This window comes from Mus musculus, chromosome 16 (genome assembly GCF_000001635.26).
Source record: "Mus musculus strain C57BL/6J chromosome 16, GRCm38.p6 C57BL/6J".
Classification (NCBI taxonomy): Eukaryota; Metazoa; Chordata; class Mammalia; order Rodentia; family Muridae; genus Mus; species Mus musculus.
The window spans coordinates 70,494,515-70,514,233 of record NC_000082.6 but is presented as its reverse complement, the minus strand read 5'-3'; the positions used below and the strand labels follow the sequence as shown (position 1 = coordinate 70,514,233).

Sequence of the window (19,719 nt, the reverse complement as noted above, 5' to 3'; positions counted from 1 at the left end):
CTGACCATGTAGACAGAAGAATACATTCAGATATTCTTATTTATCTTGTTGTCATTTACTTGGCCTTTTAAAAGTAGGTGACTCCATCCTCAGGAGGGGAGGACAGGACATACATGGGGGAGAGAGAGGGCAACTCCCTCTTTTACATCATAAACTTAAAGAAAACTCGCCATTATCAAATACTATGCCTATTAAAAAGTCCATACATTGTATTTAAGATGTTCTAGGGATAAATGATTTTTTTTCCAGTATGTAACCATTAAGTTTGTCTACTACATCTTAAAGTCTACACTTAGTCATGAAACCAGCTGATCCTTAATCATTAAGTATACAGTGATTCTCCAATATACTGAAGAAAAGTAAAACAGTAAAAATATAAAATATAAAGTTAATTAGAGTAAATTATCTCTTAAATGACAGAAATATGTTAGAGTAAGCTCGGGATTCTATATGATCTGTTGATTGTAGAAACTGTGACATAGGTAAGTCAAACAAAGTAACTCAGTGAGGGGATTTCACAATTAGTCACTTGGGTGTCTTCGAAATACATTATGAAATGTTAACCTATGACTCCTGTAACTTCATTTTAAAATCTTTGTATAGACTATGAACATTTTTTGAAAAAAAAAAAAAAGAGGATTTTTTTTTAAGATCTTAAACATTATTTTTTCATCTCATTTTTTTCAACCTGGTCATGAAAAAAGCTCAGTCAATTCCCATGAATGACAGTGATTTCCAATATGTTCATAAAGTTGAAATACTTATCACATGGGCACTTTTAAAAGTTTTAATGATATTGGTACTGTCTCTGTGTACATGAGTGCAGGAATGAGTGTCCCAAAGCCCTCCTGTGCAAGCCAGAGGACAATTTTGGTTGCTGGTTCTCTCTGACCATTTTTCTGACCTCGTAATGAGTTCAGGTTGTTCTCTGTGGGCAAGCACGCTTAACCACTGAGCCACTGCATTTGGCTTTATTAAAAGTGATCTTAAAATAGCTGCTAGGTAATGATGTACAAACAAAGTTGAACAGATATTCAAGGGTTACTTGTTGAAGTCAATGCATTTGCCTATGAAAATTTAAAGTGGACTGATATTTTAAGATTACACGTATACTTTTAAGTTAATTGTAGATATAATCTGCTAAATGCATTTTGAAGGATAGAATTAATTGTATTGTAGGTATTATAATAGTGCTGCTCATACTTTTAAAAGTTACAATTATTTCACTTTTGTATTTCAGATTTATGGTTCTATGGGTACAATTTACTTTAAGCAACTTGACTTATATAAATTGTTTTTACATAAGACAAACAAGTTATGATTTTTGTTCTACTGAATTCTTTAAAGAGTGATACATTTTACAATTCAAATTAAAGACAGTGTAATATTTTTCTTAACAACCTAACAAAATACCTACTGGAGGCACATCAGGTTCCGAGTATCTTGATGTGGTTGACTGGGGTAGGCCCAGCTGTTCTCTATGGTACTGGGAGCTAGGTATAGCTTGTACGTTTCCAAGAAGAAAAGGAACTCAGCCAAGCTACAACTCAACCAGGCTATAACATGAGACTATCCACAGAAACCCACTTCTTCCACTATGGCCCTATCTCATCAAAGCTATCAAAGCCAGCACTACCAGCTGTGGGGTCAAGTAGTGCAACACATACATCTATGGGGACATTTTATATGAAAACCACACAGCAAAGCTTTGCAACAGCTACTATACAATCTATGTTTTATCTAGACAACCACAAAACTTAACACTGGAGAGTACAGCTGAATATGCTAGCTCTCTGGGCTGTGTTCGAATTATGAAATAAAAATACAAACATTCAAAGAACTTCTCTGACATTTCTTTTGCATTCAGAAACAGAACTCTTGCATGCACAGACAAGAAGTACTCCAAAGATATAAATGTGCAACGGAAGTTTCTTTTTCTTTTTTTTTTTTTTTAAGATTTATTTATTTATTATATGTAAGTACACTGTAGCTGTCTTCAGACACTCCAGAAGAGTGGAGTCAGATCTTGTTACAGATGGTTGTGAGCCACCATGTGGTTGCTGGGATTTGAACTCCGGACCTTCGGAAGAGCAGTTGGGTGCTCTTAACCACTGAGCCATCTCACCAGCCCCGCAACGGAATTTTCTTAAGTGATGCCGCCCTTCTTGCACAAGATACCTTAGAGAACATTAAAATATAAACCTCCCTCTCACTTGAGTCAACAAGTAGATGGTTGCTGGCAACTGCATGGTCCTGGAGAACAGAATCTTTTCTTCATAATATCCATGGATGTCTAAAATGAAGTATATAACTTATCTGGGGCAGCGGGACTTGTCCTAGTTATTGACGTAACTAGTAAGAAAAGAATTTAGACATACACAGTTTTAACCAAATTTAAAACGATCTTGATGGCAAACTATCTTGCAGCACTGCCTGGTTTGAGATGACTGCTCTTTTGAATTCATTGTTCCCAGTTTTTATCAAGTAACTTATCTAACCTGTTCATTTATCTATGGGGACTTAGTGTACAACCCTTCTGTAACTCCCTACGAGCTAGCTATTGCTTCTACGATCAAGTTCAAACTTATTTATTGCTGTTCACATTCTAAGGTAATGAGTACCTCACTCTTCTCTCCCAACTTCATTCTATGTAACTTCATTCCATGTAACCACTATGCCCGTGGTTAGTGCACAGATTTGGCTAGGAGTGGGAAGAAACACAACCCCTCCTTGTGCTAAGATATTGTCAAGTTGAGACCCAAATCATTTTTATTGTCTCAGACTTCATTCTGACCGAGAACCCTTTTCTCACTTTGTTAGGAATGAAAAAGAGAGATTAGTCTGTCTCCCAAGGAACCCAGATCCTCCTTCACTTGTCTTCGATGAGATGTGTATCAGCTCACTTTTACCTGCTTTTCTTTATTGGTGTGGAGGGTTGGAAAAAAGAGCAAAAGCTATAGTGTAGCTATGGAGGACTTTAGACGCAGAGAGATTCACCTTCTAACTTCCTCATTTGCTGTTGGTGAGTTACTCCGTAGAAAGGCTTCTGGAACATAATATCTGTGGTCAGGGCAGTCATCATAGCATTCCATGGGATGACAGACTTACAGCCCAGCAGCTCAGGAAACATGCAATCAGTCACACTTAGAAGCCTGTGGATCATTACAGCCTGTCTGGCTAATACTAAAAGAGCCAGCCATCCACCTTTCAGTTAAAACTTAGACGCCTTAATCAATTGTCCTCAGAGGAAGATCTATGTTATTTCTTTGCCTTGAAACTTCTAGAAAATCCATAGAAAGCGCTAAGAGGCCCTGAGGAAAAAATGATGACTTATGCAGAGTAACACTGTCCAGGGAAGAGTACAAGTGAGAGATTGCAAAGTCCAGTGCACACCAGGCACACAGAAACTCACGGCAATGGAATGAGCTGGAATTGGTGGAAGCAGAGTGCGTGCACTGCCAATGAGATGAGGTCTTACTGAGGTGGGTTCTTGGTGGTAGATCAAGTGTCACTGACATCGCAACACAGATCTAGAGATTCAGCACTAGTGATGACCACACAGTGGAGTAATTTATCTCTATTCTCATCTGAGGGTAGCATTTTCACCTGTCCTCAACACACAAACCTTCAGAGGAGTAAGACACAGTGAAGACCACACAAGTAGCAGAGCCTCTGCATTTAAAAGAATCTTCCATAGGATTCTGAAGTTCAGGGTTTGGTAGCAAGGATTTATGGCTCTTTTAAAACACTAATAGGTAATAGAATGCTGTTGACATTTCTATAGAACAATAAAATACACAGTGCCTCTGACAGTTTATATCACAAAGATCCTATTCTTAATTGTATGGGCCCTAGAATAGTCTCCTAAGAGATGATTCAACCATTAAGATGTAGGAAGTGGTAAACAGACCCTAGTAGGTACACTCTGTATGTGTGCCCTTGGTGGAGAATGGAAACTTTGACTTACTCTACACTATTTTTAGGAGTAAGGTAACTTGTTTTCCTTTGCTATGGAGATTCAACCATGATGTCTCGTCTATATATAAACCAAAGAAATAGGCCTGCATTGATCATTAACCAAAAGTTTTAACACTAGGAGACAACATAAAATTTTGTTATTTATAAATCGCAAAATTTATAAACTTTGATATAGCTACAGAGAGTTGACAAGTAAAGCCTCTATTTGGCAAACTCAATAACTGTCAGAGGGAGATGAAAAGATATTATGCCTACTCTTTTAATCTAGGGCTGCAAGGATAGTGTACCCCCAGTTCATGGATATATATAATACAATTAGCATCTGCATTAGCTATGCAAAGGGTGTATAAAAATGTCCAGTACGCCCTGTAAATCAGGGATAGCGAGTATCCATGTGCAGAAGCATGTACAAAAGGACAAGATGAAGGATTTATTCCACTTCTCAAGGTCAAATGGCCAGTGCCTGCGAAAAGAACACAGACTTAACGTTGAGAAGCAAGCATGCTTTCTCCCTTTAGAAGTTATATGCTGAGAAACACACCTCTTTTACCACTTCGTTACATTGGGACTTGAGCTGTGCCACCCCCAGAGTTAAACTCCAGGATGCATAGTTCTCACTTTAAGGAGGGGAAATGAAGCCAGCCCAGGAGATTATTCTGAGTTTGGGACTTTCCCTTCCTGAAATCTAAATGGTGGTAAGATCCTATCCTTTCTCAAGGACAGAGACAAATATTCAGCACAGTGGGTGTCGGTTTTAAATCTATGGCACACGAGGAATAATAATACATTGCTTAGCACGTTCTGTAAGGAAAAGCAATTTTGTTTCTAACAAATTCTGCACTGAAAATAAACTACTGAGCCAAAACTAATAATATCCCTTCGCTCCTGCCTGGGTTTCTTTAGTTATAAGTAAAGGAGAGCCGTGTTTCTAAGACTAGGGACCAAGGAGAAGGTCCTTTCTCGATATCTAGATTATAAAATTTTTATACTGGTAATGTGTTTGATGCATGCTACTTTGCTTTTTAGGAATGACGTAAAGAGAAAGTATGCACAACACTCTTTTCTAATAGCTTGGGATCAATGCTTTTCAAAGCGGTTCTCATCAGCAAGAAGTTGGAAACGTGTACTATTTAGAATGTGCACCTGGCAGATGGAGACTTTCAAGTCCTGAGAAAGAGGGGAAAGAAGAAATTCCACGGGCAGGTCTCTGGTCTCTAGACCAACCTTCAGAATTTTCCCTTGGTCAGCACCTCCACAAATGAAAATCATTTGCTGTGCTCTGTGAATTCTGAGATGGCAGGGCCCCACTCATATGGACCCTGAATTTCAGTGGCTTCAAGCTCCGCTACTTCAGTCTTAACAGCAGAGCAATCACGGCAGGTTCTCATTAAATGCCCCCTGAAACGAGTTGTCGGTGTGCTGTGAATCAAATCTGGCCCATTTCTTTCAGGTCTCCGCTATTTAGGATATGTGCTATTTGTGTCTCTGAGCATTTTAATGGAGCTTCAAGTCATTTGCAACTGCTCACACTGAGAATTTTGCCATTCTTCACAGCTCAGTTTTATAGACTTCTAGGAGTCATGTTACGTTTAGTAATCTTGCCTCAACAAGCTAAGAGAAAATGCCAGAAATTAGCACTCCTACTGTTCAGGAGAGTGTATTTTCTCTTCCTATAACTGCTTCAATTCCAGCACTTAGCAGGGAGACATTTAAATTTTTATTGTATTCCCTTCTATCAGAAAAAAAAAAAAACAAGAAGAAGAAGAATTTACAAGTTTGACACTAAACAATCACACAGGGAAGATCTGAAGTAAGGTCTCACATTTTATACTGATGTCTAATGCAGCCATCAATAAATGCAGCCTGACACTTAGGACAAAACCCATCTACTTTCCCTGTGGCTCTGGGAGAATGGAACATACTCATTAAAAAATGTCCCACGGAATTTTCAAATGTCAAAATACAATATAATCATATGGAGAAAATCCTTCAAATTTAGTAATGGCAATTTCATAATACTGCTGAGAGAGAAAATTGCCAGTTTGTAATTGTGCCTCTTTCTCCACAGGTATCACTCATTACAGGAACAAGAATAACATCACGATAATGAAATTCCTAAACAAGAAACATAAGGACACATATCAGATGACCCACATTATAAACAAAGCAGTTCTCTGTCAACATTTTACCTGATAAACAAACCAATTACATATACTCTGGTATATAGGAACATACAAATGTTTTGTGAACAAATATAAGCAAAGCTTGGGTAACAAATTTATATACCAATAAAGGTGTACTGTACAAAGACTCTCAATAATACTCAGGAGCAGCCTATCCCATGATGCTTTGAGAGCCAAGAGACGTCAAAACCCCACCCACTAGCTTGGACATTTACTAGTAGTTGAAGTAATTCTGTTCTCTAGCCTGTCCCAGGTTCCCTTCTCCTCACAGAAAGCCTTCCTATTTGACAGGTTCTGGGCAACTCTAATCTCTGATCAACTGAAGGCTTCTAAGGGAAAAGAAATAGAAGCAAAGGCTGACTTTATGTGTTGTCCAAGTCAGCCATCAAGAGAGTGTACATTGCTCACAGATCTCCCTGCCAGGGTCTTCTGGTATCTTCACTTTTATAGATGTCTCTTTAAAGCCACTGTCCTTTTTCAGACACCTTTTTTCTTCTCTATCAAACTGAAATGATGGTTTCCCTGAACTGTGAACATGACCTTCACCTCCATGAAACTCCTCTCTTAAGTAACTGCACCTGAACCCTCTTTCTTCATTGCTTCAGGCCAAAGTAGTAAATCTATACAAATACTAATATTTGTACATGCATTGTTTACACTGTTAATTTTAGTCTCACTTTCTTCTTCTATGTTAATCTTTCTCTCACACCAAAAGAAAGAAAGAAAGAAAAAAATGGTCTTCTGGGGGAAAATTTTTTTCTCTCCCATATGGAAATAAACCTTGATCCCCCGGCGGACTCCATTGTCTTATATTACCATTTTCTAGAATGTGTTTTGAAGCAACTGAATTTTTTTTAAGTGCATTCTAGTGTACATCTTTGCTTTCTACCTCTCAGAATCACTTATGTCCTGGTTCATCCCAGCAAAAAATAGCTGTTTTGCCTGACTGCTCACTTGAAATCTGGTCACTGGTGATCTTGACACTCCAATTCAAGCATCTTTTCTTCCTTCCTCCAAAATTCCTTCTGTTTCCCCCAATGGCTTTCTCGTGGTTAGGTAGTGTTGCTCCTCTGGGTCTTGCTCCGTGCCTTCATTTACTCTTGGGCAATGGGTACTTGGTGTTTGATCTTGCCTCATGGCTGTCATGGTTCTAGCTGTTGGTAGCTGCAACCTGATTTTACTTCTTGGCCTTGATATTCTCTGACTTCAACTATTTACCATTTGCATTTGAATGGGGATTGATGGTTGTGTGTCTAGGATTAAGAGCCCTTGCTTACACAATAACCTGACTCCCCAACACTTTTTCCCTGGTGGTAAGGGGTACTGCCAGTTCCTGGTTACCTCAGCTCAGACCTTAATTACTGTTAGTCCTCTTTCCAAGCCAGCAGCTAGGCTGACTGACTCATGGTTCCTCATGACTCAGCAGTTCTGTCTCCTCTGATGTCTTCACTGCTCTTAACTCCTCCTCCAAGCTCCGAGGAGCTCACTGTGCTCTTTCTGGCCTCCTTCAAGTCATCTTCACCAAACCCAAACTAGATCTCCACAGTTGTCTCATTAGAATTTAAGTTTGAACATATGTCTACTTCTGTAGTAGGGCCTGTATCACCTTTATACATAAAGTTCTAGTCACTTTCCAAACTAAATGCTTTTATCACATATTTATTAAACCCCTCAGAGCTCTGAAGGACTAAAGCACCAACCAAAGAGTACACAAAGAGGGACTCATGGCTCCGGCTGCATATATGGCAGAGGATAGTTTTATCTAGCATCAATGGGAGGGGAAGCCTTTTGGTCCTGTGATGGCTGGATGCCCCAGTGATGCCAAAGCATAAGGGAATGCTAGGGCAGTGAGACAGGAGTGGGGGGGAGAGCACTCATAGAAGAAGTAAGGAGGGGTGATGGGGTAGGGGGATTATGGAGAGGAAGCCGGGAAGGGGGATAACTTTTTTTTTTTTTTTTTGGTTTTGCTTTTTTCGAGACAGGGTTTCTCTGTACAGCCCTGGCTGTCCTGGAACTCACTATGTAGACCAGGCTGGCCTTGAACTCAGAAATCTGCCTGCCTCTGCCTCCCGAGTGCTAGGATTAAAGGAGTGCGCCATCACACCCAGCTTGGGATAACATTTGAAATCTCAATAAATAACGTAACAAATAAAAAAGCATCTTAAAGTTATACTAATTTCTTTTATGTCTATGAACCACCCGAGAGTACAACCCATCCATCATAATTAGGACTGTTATCTATCTGAAAAGAGGTCTTCTCCAGTTTTTGCTTCAACTGAGTTGGTCCGTTTCTCATCAGCTCTTTCCACAGTATCTGCTTCCATGAAAAGTGAGGAAGTGTGGAAGTTGCTGTTTCAAATGATGCCTGTGTAAATAAACATAGTCTATTCATACCCAATACTGCAACTCAGAATAAAACTTTGATTCTTGCTTCTTATACTTCTGTCTCACAGGCACTTCTTTCTGCAGCAGTTACCTGAACCATCTCTGCTTTGTAGTACTGATCCATCACCAGGAACAATACAGAAGGGAACACTTAAACATGTTAAAACAAAGGGCATTCTCTCCGGTGAGTCTATAGTACTTGACTTTTAGAAGACATATATGGCATTTAAAAAAAAAAAAAAAGATGCCTCCACTGCAAATGAATCACTGTTACAAGAAGAGCTCCCAATACAATTTCTATTTGTCTCAAATTCTGCTGTTCTGTGAGTGACATGCATATCCAGTTACAATGGCAGCTGAAAGATCCAAAGGAACTACCAACTACGTTCATATTTTCCATTCCTAGGAATCCTTAAGTAAAACTATATGTGGAGTCCCTTCATTCTCACAGTACTTCTCGAGAGGAACCTTGCCAATGGATTTTAAGTTTTCACAAAGACAAGTAGGGTATTCAATGATACTGGCAAGGATGTATTTTGGCAGCTGCAGACCTGAAAGTATTTATTCTTTCTGGTCTCTGCTCTTCAAGGTGATTTGAGTAATTCCTTGACATCTTTGATATTTTTCTTGTATACCTGTTTGTGAGGTTGGCTTCCTATATGTGATGGCAAATGACATATTCATGCCAATAGTTAGTGCACTTTCAGTATAGTGGCCCTCTGGAGGAGTTTCCACCAATGACCCAACCATCAATGCCTCTCTCAGTTGTGCTAGCCATCTTGCCTTTCACCATGGCGTGCAGATATGGAATCTCCTGACTTTATCCATGTCAGAGGACAGCTGTTGATGGGGGGTGAGGTCCTGCATGTGATTGTGATGGTGGCTCCAGGGAGACTGAGGAACCAAGAGCCTAGGAGCTCTTGGACAGAAGGGGGTGAATGGAAAATTAGAAAGCTCTTTTACATTTATTTCACAAAGCAGGACAAAACCTGAAAGACTGTCTTCTGATCATTTTAACCTTGTCTACTTTTCACAATTTTTGATGCATTTTTAACTTATAAATTTCTGTGCTTGTGTGTTTGTGTGTGTGTGTGTGTGTGTGTGTGTGTGTGCGTGTGCGTGTGTTCCTATTCACTTGCACTTTCATGTTTTGCATTAGTGATCTGCAATTTACGTCTGTTATTCCTAAAAGAAATTAATACTGGGATTTAATTTAGCTGGACATACTGGCTTACATCTTTAAATGCAGCACTGTGGAGGCATGAGCAGTAAGATCTCTGTGACATCAGTCAGGTCTATATATGGAGTTCTAACATAGCCAGGACTACTTCAAACACTATCTCAAAAGGAAAAAAAAAAAAAAGAAAAGACCAAAATAAATAACTGCATAGACATATAATGAATGAAAGTATCAGATCTCAAATAACTCTCCCACTCTGGTTACTTAGCATGGCACAGGAAAGAGTAACTGCAAGCATGATTCTGAAAGCTTCTAGATGCTCTCAGTTACTGTTTTTTGGTTTTCAAACCCCTGCATTCCCAAGGAAGCCTTCCAGTGGATGGACAGGATCTAGCCTCAGCAGCCATAATTCCAAAGAGCCAAAGAAATGTCCTTTGTGCCTACTTTAAGATGCTGGAATGTAAATTGAGGAAGTCACTCCTGGCAACAGCTCCCACCTCCCAGAGCACGTGAAAAGCTATTTGAAGAACTCATTTCTCATCTAGAAAACAATGGGTATTTTTGTTCATTACTTAATTTTTATTAGGCAAAAAAGTAAATTTTCAACACTAAAATCCAAATATTACTAGGTACTCAGTTACAGCGATAAATTATTTTTTCCTTTTTAAAATATTTTTATTATTATGTATTTTCCTCAATTACATTTAGAATGCTACCCCAAAAGTCTCCCATACCCTCCCCCCCCACTTCCTTACCCACCCATTCCCATTTTTTGGCCCTGGCATTCCTCTGTACCGGGGCATGTAAAGTTTGTGTGTCCAATGGGCCTCAAATTCAGGAATAAAGCATTCGATTGGAAAGAAATGTTAAATATGTAACTGAGACTTATCCTACAAAAAATACCATGTGGAAGATTTGTCCTTTTTTTCTGGGTTTTCTTTATTATTATTATTATTATTATTATTATTATTATTATTATTATTATATTTTCTTTATATACATTTCAAATGCTATCCCTAAAGTTTCTTATACACTCCCCCTGCCCTGTTCCCCTATTCACCCACTCCCAATTCTTGGTCCTGGCATTCCCCTGTACTGGGGCATATAAAGTTTGCTAGACCAAGGGGCCTCTTTTCCCAATTATGGTTGACTGGGGTGGAACAACAATATGAACTAACCAGTACTCCCAAAGCTCATGTCTCTAGCTGCATATATAGCAGAAGATTTGTCCTTCTTGTTCAACACACCCCTGTGACCAGCAAATGTGGTGCCCATGGCGAGCATTCACTTCTATTCAAACAATAACCATTCCACATCAAATTGGGAGCCAAGTGTTAGAATTCTCTGTTGTGGCTTGAATATAAACTGTTTCCCATGGTTGTGTGTATGTAAGCAGTTGGTCCTCAGGTGGTCACTATGCTGGTCAACATGCTGGCCGAGAAGGTTACAGAACCTGTAGGAGGGTGAGCCTTGGGCTTTGGGGCTTTCTAGCTCATCCTATTTTCTCCTCCTGTTCTTCTTCCTCCTCTTTCTTAATCTCCCTCCCCCTCTGGCCCCCTCATATGCACATGTGCATATGCAAAACCTTTCTGCTTCATGTGTGTGTATGAAAATGTGATCATCGAAGTCTGGCTTCTAACCCCATGCTTTCCTTGATGGTTGTCAAGACTTTGCCATCCTGAGGACTGTCCCTCTAAGACTGTAAGACAAAATAAACCCTTTCTACTCTGAGCTGCCTTGTGCCTGAGTATTCTATTACAGCTGCATAAAAGCAACTAGACATAAAAAGGAAGTTGGGGACAATGTTTTCAAAAGCACCTAAGTCTTGAATATAGGAGACTTCCAACTGCACCAAAACTAGATTCAACTTCAAACTTCAGTTAGGATGAAAACACTAGATTTAACTTCAAACATCAATCAGTAGGGGTTTCTAAAACACTATAAATACAACCCATAAATTCATAAAACTGATATGTCAACTTGTCTATATATGGCAAATTTTGAAGAAAAAAGAAAATCTACACCTCTTGTTTTTCAGAATGCTCTATGAAAAAGAATGTTTTTAAGGGTAGGTATTAGACTTCTATATTCAAAAGCGTATATAGTCAGTAGATCAGCTATTTAACAGAGAAGCAGTCCAATAATTTGATACAAGATAAAATACAAAAAAGACATGGTAAATTGTAGGGTAGAGTCATTGCCTCAGGTAGCGTTTTACTGCTCTGAACAGAAACCATGACCAAGGCAACTCTTATAAAGATGACATTTAATTGGGGATGGCTTATAGGTTCAGAGGTTCAGTTCACTATCATCATGGCGGGAGCATGGCAGCATCCTGGCAGATGTGGGTCTAGAGGATCTGAGAGTTCCACCTCTTGTTCTGAATAAGACAGCTAGCAGAAGACTAACTTTGAGGCAGGTAGGACAATAACAAGGCCTATACCCACAGTGGCACACCTACTCCAAGAAGGCTAAACTCCCTAATAGTGCCAATCCCTGGGCCAAGCATCTACAAATCATCTCAGTCATGGAAACAAAACAGAAATTTTGGAGTTGACTAATGGCTGTTTGTTTGTTTGTTAGTTTGCTTGCTTGTTTGTTTTTTCAGAAGTCTTTGCACATGTGCCCCTTGTTTATATTTTAACTTGGTTTATTTCTTGCTTTCCTTTTCTACATCAAAAAGGGTAGAGATTGAACAAAGACTCAACAAATTTTATGAATTAATTATATGAGAAGGAACAATTCAATAAGCCCACTTGATCCAAGATTTTGTTGGGTTCCAATTATGCATGAGTTATTCAATATCCTGGGAAATCCATGTTTTACGTAGACAGCACAAATTTTGAGCTTCCCGGATCACCTTGATATATTACAGTGGTAAATCCTGCTGGCTCTGTTGATTTTACTTTGCCAGATCATGTGTTTTGTACTTGTTGCTGGTGGTGGTTTTGTTTTATGAAACATTTGAATTATTTATGCTTTGAGGTAGATCCAGAGATCACACGCCCCATTAAAATTTCAAATCAAATGAAGGTACACTCATTTAACAATCAGTCTTCGGGAAGGCTAGACACCCTGTAAAGAAGAGGGAAATGAACAGGGAGAGAGCTCGCTCCGTGACAAGAGCAGAGCTTCCTCAGATCTGAGGTTTCAGAACTAGTCCAACATGACAGTCTCGAGGTGACCCCTGTCGCTCTGCATCTCTGTGTCTACAGAAGGTGAAGCTAAGGATAAAGTCAAACCAGGGGCAAACAAGGCAAGACTCTTTAAAGGCAAACCCATTGAGAAACAAAAATATAGTTTCCACCAAAACGAACAAACAAAACCCAAAAGACCAAAATAAATAAAGAAAACTCCCACATGTTGTTGAAAAAAAAAACAAAAAAGGCTTGCATAAAGTTATGAGATATGGTTGTTTAAATGAAGAAAATATTTGGTAATACAACTATTTGGTATTACAAACACATTCTAAACTAGAAAGTGTTTTTATACAAAAAATCACCACCAACTGAATGCTAACATTTTTACCATAAAATTGACACTTAAAACACAATACATTTTCATTATTATTTTCCAATTAATGAGCAAATATTTCTAACTTCTTCCAATGTCTTCTGCAGATTCTGTATGGATTCTGGAGGTCAAAACTAAGCTCTCCATTCTAGTATAATAAGCATTTTAAACTACTGACTGATTTCCAGTTCATACCTTTTGCTTTTCTTTACCATTAAATTTGGCTTAAAGCAACAACAACAACAACAACAACAAAAACACTGAAAATCCTTTTGTCTAAACTTTTTTGTTTCTTTCTTTCCTTCTTTCCTTTCTTCTTCTTCTTCTTCTTCTCCTTCTTCTCCTTCTTCCTCTTTCTTCCTCTTCCTCTTCCTCTTCCCCCTCTTCCTCCTCTTCCTCCTCTTCTTCCTTTTCCCCCTCTTCCTCCTCTTCTTCCTCTTCTTCCTCCTTTTCTTCTTCTTCTTCTTCTTCTTCTTCTTCTTCTTCTTCTTCTTCTTCTTCTTCTTCTTCTTCTTCTTCTTCTTCTTTTTTGGTTTTTCAAGACAGGGTTTCTCTGTGTAGCTCTGGCTGTCCTGGAACTCATTCTGTAGACCAGGCTGACCTTGAACTTAGAAATCTGCCTGCCTCTGCCTCCCAAGTGCTGGGATTAAAGACATGCACCACCACTGCCTAGCTGTTTCCCATTTCTTTATTTTACATGTAATGTTACAAATGAACTCTAAATTCAAAAGAGCTCTCAACTGCATCAAGCATACTTTTACTCTGATTTTAACATGGCTTTCCTGAATCCTCCTAGTCCAAATGGTTTTGACAGAGAAGCTCAAAACCCAAAGTCTCCTAACTCAGCTTGATCCCTGCTGAACACAGCATTCTCTGTTTACCTTGCAGTGCCTGTAGTGCATAGCCACATATGAAGATACATTGAAAGATGAACCTGCAAAGAGCCAATTTGCCCTCTCATGCCTGCACATTGAGTTTATGAATGTGTGTGTGTGCGTGTGTGTGTGTGTGTGTGTGTGTGTGTGTATGACAGAGAAAGAGAGAGAGGAGAGAGAGAGAGAGAGAGATCACATAAATGGTGTGTTAAATTTGTTTTGGTGTTCTATATGATGGTATCCTATAGACACATAGATATCAGCCAAAGGATACATAAGACATGCTAACAGTTCAGCACAATCTGGCTTTGTCAATAAATTTAAATAAGAAAGGTAAACTCTGATTTCCTTATACATAAATCCAAAGTTTTCTTAGTTGATATATTCATTACCCATTGTATATGAGAAATATAATTTTTAATTTAATGTAATTTACACTTGATATTGCTGACTACAGAAATGTTTAAATATATTATACAATACAAACTGAGAAAAGGTGAATGACTTCCTAACAAATAATGATTACCGTCTCTTTTTATGTAGATTGTCAGAAAATAGCAGGCTTGGAGATCATTGAAAGTAAGTATCTACTTCATGATCAACTCTGGGCTGAACCTCCTATGTGTGATAACAAAATAAGGTTAAAGAAGAAAAGCTATCTTCACTGTCCCTCCTTAAGAATTAAAATAGCACATGAGAGGAGGATATAGAGGGGTTGGTTGAAGCCCTTTAAGGAAAATTATCTCCTTTTGGTAATATGTGGCTATTTTATAGATTTACTCATTTAATTTTAGATGTATTGATTGATTGATTGATTGATTGATATTTTATGTGCATGTACCACATGTTCATATTTGCATAAGAAGATTAGAAGAGTACACGCCCACAGTTACAGGGAGTTTTGAATTGTGACTTGGTTTCTAAGCATAGAACCAAGTCCTCTGCAAAAGGTCCCAGGAACTGCTCTTAATGCTAGGCTGTCTTTCCAGCTCTCTCTATTACTACTATTTTTTAAATCTAGTCAGTGTATGATTTTTTTTCACTACAGGAATATGGCCTGCATACCCTCTCTGGCTCTGGATAGGCAGGAGTCATTCTTACCTGCCTCCTAGATTATATGATCACAAAGATATTCTATCCCAAATGAGCCTGTCAGTCACCTTGACAGGCAAATGTTGCTCAGGAAAGCTGTCTATTAGAGTGACTTCAAGAAACATGATATACCTGAATACATGCTAAACGACTGGCAGAAAACTCTCTTTTGCAAGATATGAAGATGTACCCCCACGATTCAGTCCCAGGATTCAGCATGCTGCAGATCCTTCAGGCTAAGCATGAACTCAAGTAAAGTATAAGGTTTTGCTTTTCCTGATATTGGCAAAAAATACTAAGCTCTTTTGCTTGAAATCCCAAGCATACTTTTTCTCTCTGCATACACTTGCCTCCCATGGAGCTACACATGGACTGGTTGGCTCTGCCTGTATTCCTGACCTCTCATTCAGAAGTCAGACCCTTTCTTCTTTCTCTGACCTATCCCTCGCCTCCTGCTGTGGCTAAGATCTCCAGTTCTTCTGTTCCCTTCCACTGGTCTCTAACCTCCAAATTGTCCTTCAGTTTTCTTCTAAGTCTTTTTCCAAATTGATCTGAGACTGTGAACTGGCATGAGTCCCTGGTATTGGTTACAATCTGATATCTTAAAATATAAATGGATTGAATACTTTAAGCTACTCATATTAATCAATGGGTCTTAAAGATTCTTTAAAACTTACTTACTTCCCCTATATGGAATTAAAATTTTATTTAGAACCCATACATTTACTAGAATAAGTAATAATAGGTAAGTTGAATATGCATGCACGTTTGGAAAGATATACATTAAATCTTTTCACCCCACCCCACCTCAGTAAAGCCCTGTGAAACAGGCACAGCATTACCACAAAGAACTGACTGTAGAGAATAAAGATTTCTGGTTTCCATTCATACTTACAAACACCTAGAAGACTTGATTCAAACAGATCTTTTTTACCCTCTATGCTATTCAGTCATCTGCCACACACTTATGGTTAATCTACAAATTGAGCTAAGTAAAATTACCTTGTAATAATCTCAAGTTGAATACCATGAGAATGAAGAAGGGCCCAGCTGTGGCCACTTCCTAGTTATACACCGTTAAACATGTCCCTTTACTGCACAGAGCTGGGATAACAGCAGCTGCAATTGGGATGAAGCCTAATTTAGTATTCACCTAACCTCTGGGCCCAGATTGCTTGTGAACTAAGATATGACAGAAAAAGAAAAGAAGGAGAAACAAAACAGGACAGGAAAAGTGACACTTTATTTTATTAACAGTTAATGACAATTCTTTTGTAATTGATGACACAATATTTCTTTGAAACCCTAATGTAGAAACATTATAGCCAGAAACAAATGAAAAGCAGATCAACCAAAGTGTTATTTTTCTAGGATTCTGCAGACAGAGCTGAATGGCAGGAAATCGGGGCACATAGCCACATGTTCAAGGGTTGTGGAATCCTTTCACGTTTTGTGTTCACTGGCTTGAATGATTTAGATCAGACTCATTCCTCTGCCACAGCTCTTCCCAGGCCACTCCCACATCCCTACCTAGCCAATGGTATGTACTTTGCTTTGCTAAAACAAAATCAAATCAAATCAAAACAAAACCAGTGAATGAAAAAAAAAAAACTTACCAAACCAAAGGGAGACAGCAACATCCAAAAACCATGGAATCATTTAAATAAAAAAATTACTGTTTTCTAGCTTTACCAGTGGAGAAATAAAAACAAAATCTATAAGATAAAAATGTAAATGACTAAAATATGGATAAACAATTGTATTACTTCCAAATCTAACAGATTTTCTATAAGTGCTCCAAGTAAATATTAATTTCTTAAGTGTTTCTGAAATTCCTGTGCTTGTGAGAACAAGTTGTGATTTCAGATGAAGAACTAATGCTGAACAAACAAATCATAACTGAATACCATCCAGAGTGCTGGCTGAGGACAAGGGTGAGAGCTCTGTCTGTGATCTGATGCACTTGTCCTAGTTAACAGAGAGGAAAGTGCAGTGTGGGCGATCTGGACACTTGCTAAGTACTAAGTTTATCCAAGACGCCACATAAGCAAGAGAGTTCAAAAGGTACTTATGTTAAGTCACATGCAAGTGAGTTAAGAACACTAGAAGACATGGCATAGTGGGCTGCTTAATAAACATAGTTACTAAGCAGACAAGATGGGAAGGAAAGAGTGTCTAACGGTGCAGTGATCCCAAACAGAGAAAGAACGAATGTCTCAGGGTTCAGATGCGAATGCCTATGGCATTAAAAAAGCTGAAACAATGTGTGGATGGCAGAGCAGAGCTATGTGGTCTCAAAGCATGGTCTCAGGCAGGTGACCCAGGGGTGGCAATGGGGTGTCTGCTCTGTCATTCATGGCTAACAGGTCACCTAGATGACACAGAGATACTGAAGGCTTTTGCAGTACAGGGACATGATGACAAAATTTAAAAAAAAAAAAAGATATTTAAAATTATGATAGCTAGTGGGGAAATATTAAATTAAATAAATAATTTTACTAATGAAATTTAAAATTATTAAGAGATTATGATTTAAAAGTAGAGGAATTGCACACTTAGTTAAGGTCCTAGATAGACTGAGGCTTTTAAATGATTCATTAAAAATAGACGCTACAGGTTTTCAAGAAAAAAGTCGGAATTAATTAAAATTAGAGAAGAGCTCTTGACCCTATATCAAAGAATAATTTCAAAGTTACATTTTCGATCACACATGTGGCCAATTCATCAACCTTATAGAAAGGTAGATGTTAGAACCAATAACAGTTGTTTATTACGTTAAAATTCTCAATTTCATGTATAGAGTTTCCCAGAGAAATAAACACCTGTCTTTCTTAGGTTGAACACAACTAATGTGTTAAAATGAATGTTTTGGAAATATTATGATTGATAATCTAGGTAGAGTAACCCATTGGTACCGCGTAGAGTATCCTATTTCTGCAGAAATTCCTCTACTCCGAGAAACACTAAGACAGAGGAAGTGATTCACCTTTGAAACTGTCTGGAGCCGATCTTCCAACTGAGGTTTCATGTAACATTCTCAGAAAGACTGAATAACTCTAACACGCAAATACATGTTTTGTATAGAAAAACAGATCCGGCTCCTAGACATGTTTTACAGTTTTATCAATTGCTTTCCAAATGAGAAGAATAAATTCTAAATTCCAAACATTAGGATGTTTGCTGTAAAGTGATCATAATGAAGATTATTAGTTTTCTTGTTTTATTACTCAACATTCTCCAGGTAATGACCTTCTAGCATCTTGTTGCTTTCAACAGTAAGTATTTTGCTCTTTAGAATGTCCCTTGGCCATGACTTTCACTCTTGTGACAAAGGACTTGTGAATGACTACCTCAGAGAAAATCCAAACCAGTTGCTTAACACATTGATATTTGACAAGTACAACTTAAGAATGCTTAACATAAAAATACTACAATGAAACCAGAATGAAGAAATTCAAGATAATAATTTTTAGGATTGAAAAATAATGTAGCATTCTGATTGACAAAAATATTTAAGAAAATTTAAGGATGAATTCTTTTAATCGGAAAGACCAATTCAAAACATTCTTCATCATTGATATTAGTTACCATTTTAAGCACAGATTTACTTTGCATATAGGTCACTTACCCATGAAATTGAGATAGCCTTCTCCACCGAGCCCGTGAGTGATGAGACGAATCATCTTATGAAGCTGTATTCCTCGATCAATTACTGGAGTGAAAGGGGCCAGAACGCTCATGTTCGTGTACATCTCAGCGTCCATCAACCAAAACGCCAGTGTCTTGTCACCAACCAATGCCTGCAAACCAACCCATTGAGGTGAATGCGGGACATAGGTAGTAAGACTAAGCAGTCGTAACTTAGAGTAGCATAGCGCGGGGATACACAGGATGTTTAGTGATTCCTTACTGCGGTGGGTAGCAGGACGAAGGGGCTTCTGAGAACATGCGCTACTCAAGACTAAAGACAGTTAACTAATGAACGCACTCATCACTAACAGGGCAGTAATAGTGAAATGTGAGGTATGGGGTCTCAGTCTCAGTCTATTATTACAAGTTTCACGTTGGAAATACTTCAATGCCTAAGCCTATTGGGCCACAGGCTCTTTTAATGGTTTTTCTGAAGGATGAACACAAGGTGCACAGCACAGATTCCTGAGCAGTGTGCCTGTCCACCTCGTGTTCTTATGTATACCTGCTGGCTTGTGCACGCCCTGATTCTCTCCAAGTCTTTTGACGACTGCAGTCTCTCACAGGGGAAGATGATTTTGAAGTCAAGTGACCCTGTGAAACTCCACACCACGGGGACAATCTTAGATACTCAATCTTAGGAATCTTATCCATACCCATACATACCTTAATATGTATGCTTATTTTAGATTATTAGATTTTCTCACATACTCCATAGTTAAGAATTTACGTAGAAATTATCTAAAGCCTTTTACCATATATTGTATGTATTTATATTTATCCATTGTGTAAGTGTATGTGTTTAAATGACTTTGTAGGAAGT

At 38.4% G+C, this 19,719-nt stretch overlaps 1 protein-coding gene across 1 annotated transcript in view; it reads right to left on the bottom strand.

Annotated features, from left to right (window-relative positions):
- Gbe1 (glucan (1,4-alpha-), branching enzyme 1) overlaps positions 1-19,719 on the bottom strand; it is a 255,772-nt gene that overhangs the window by 55,487 nt on the left and 180,566 nt on the right. Inside the window, exon 12 of the mRNA NM_028803.4 lies at positions 18,835-19,006. Within this exon, the coding sequence (NP_083079.1) occupies positions 18,835-19,006 (172 nt within the window). The remainder of the gene's footprint in view (positions 1-18,834; positions 19,007-19,719) is intronic.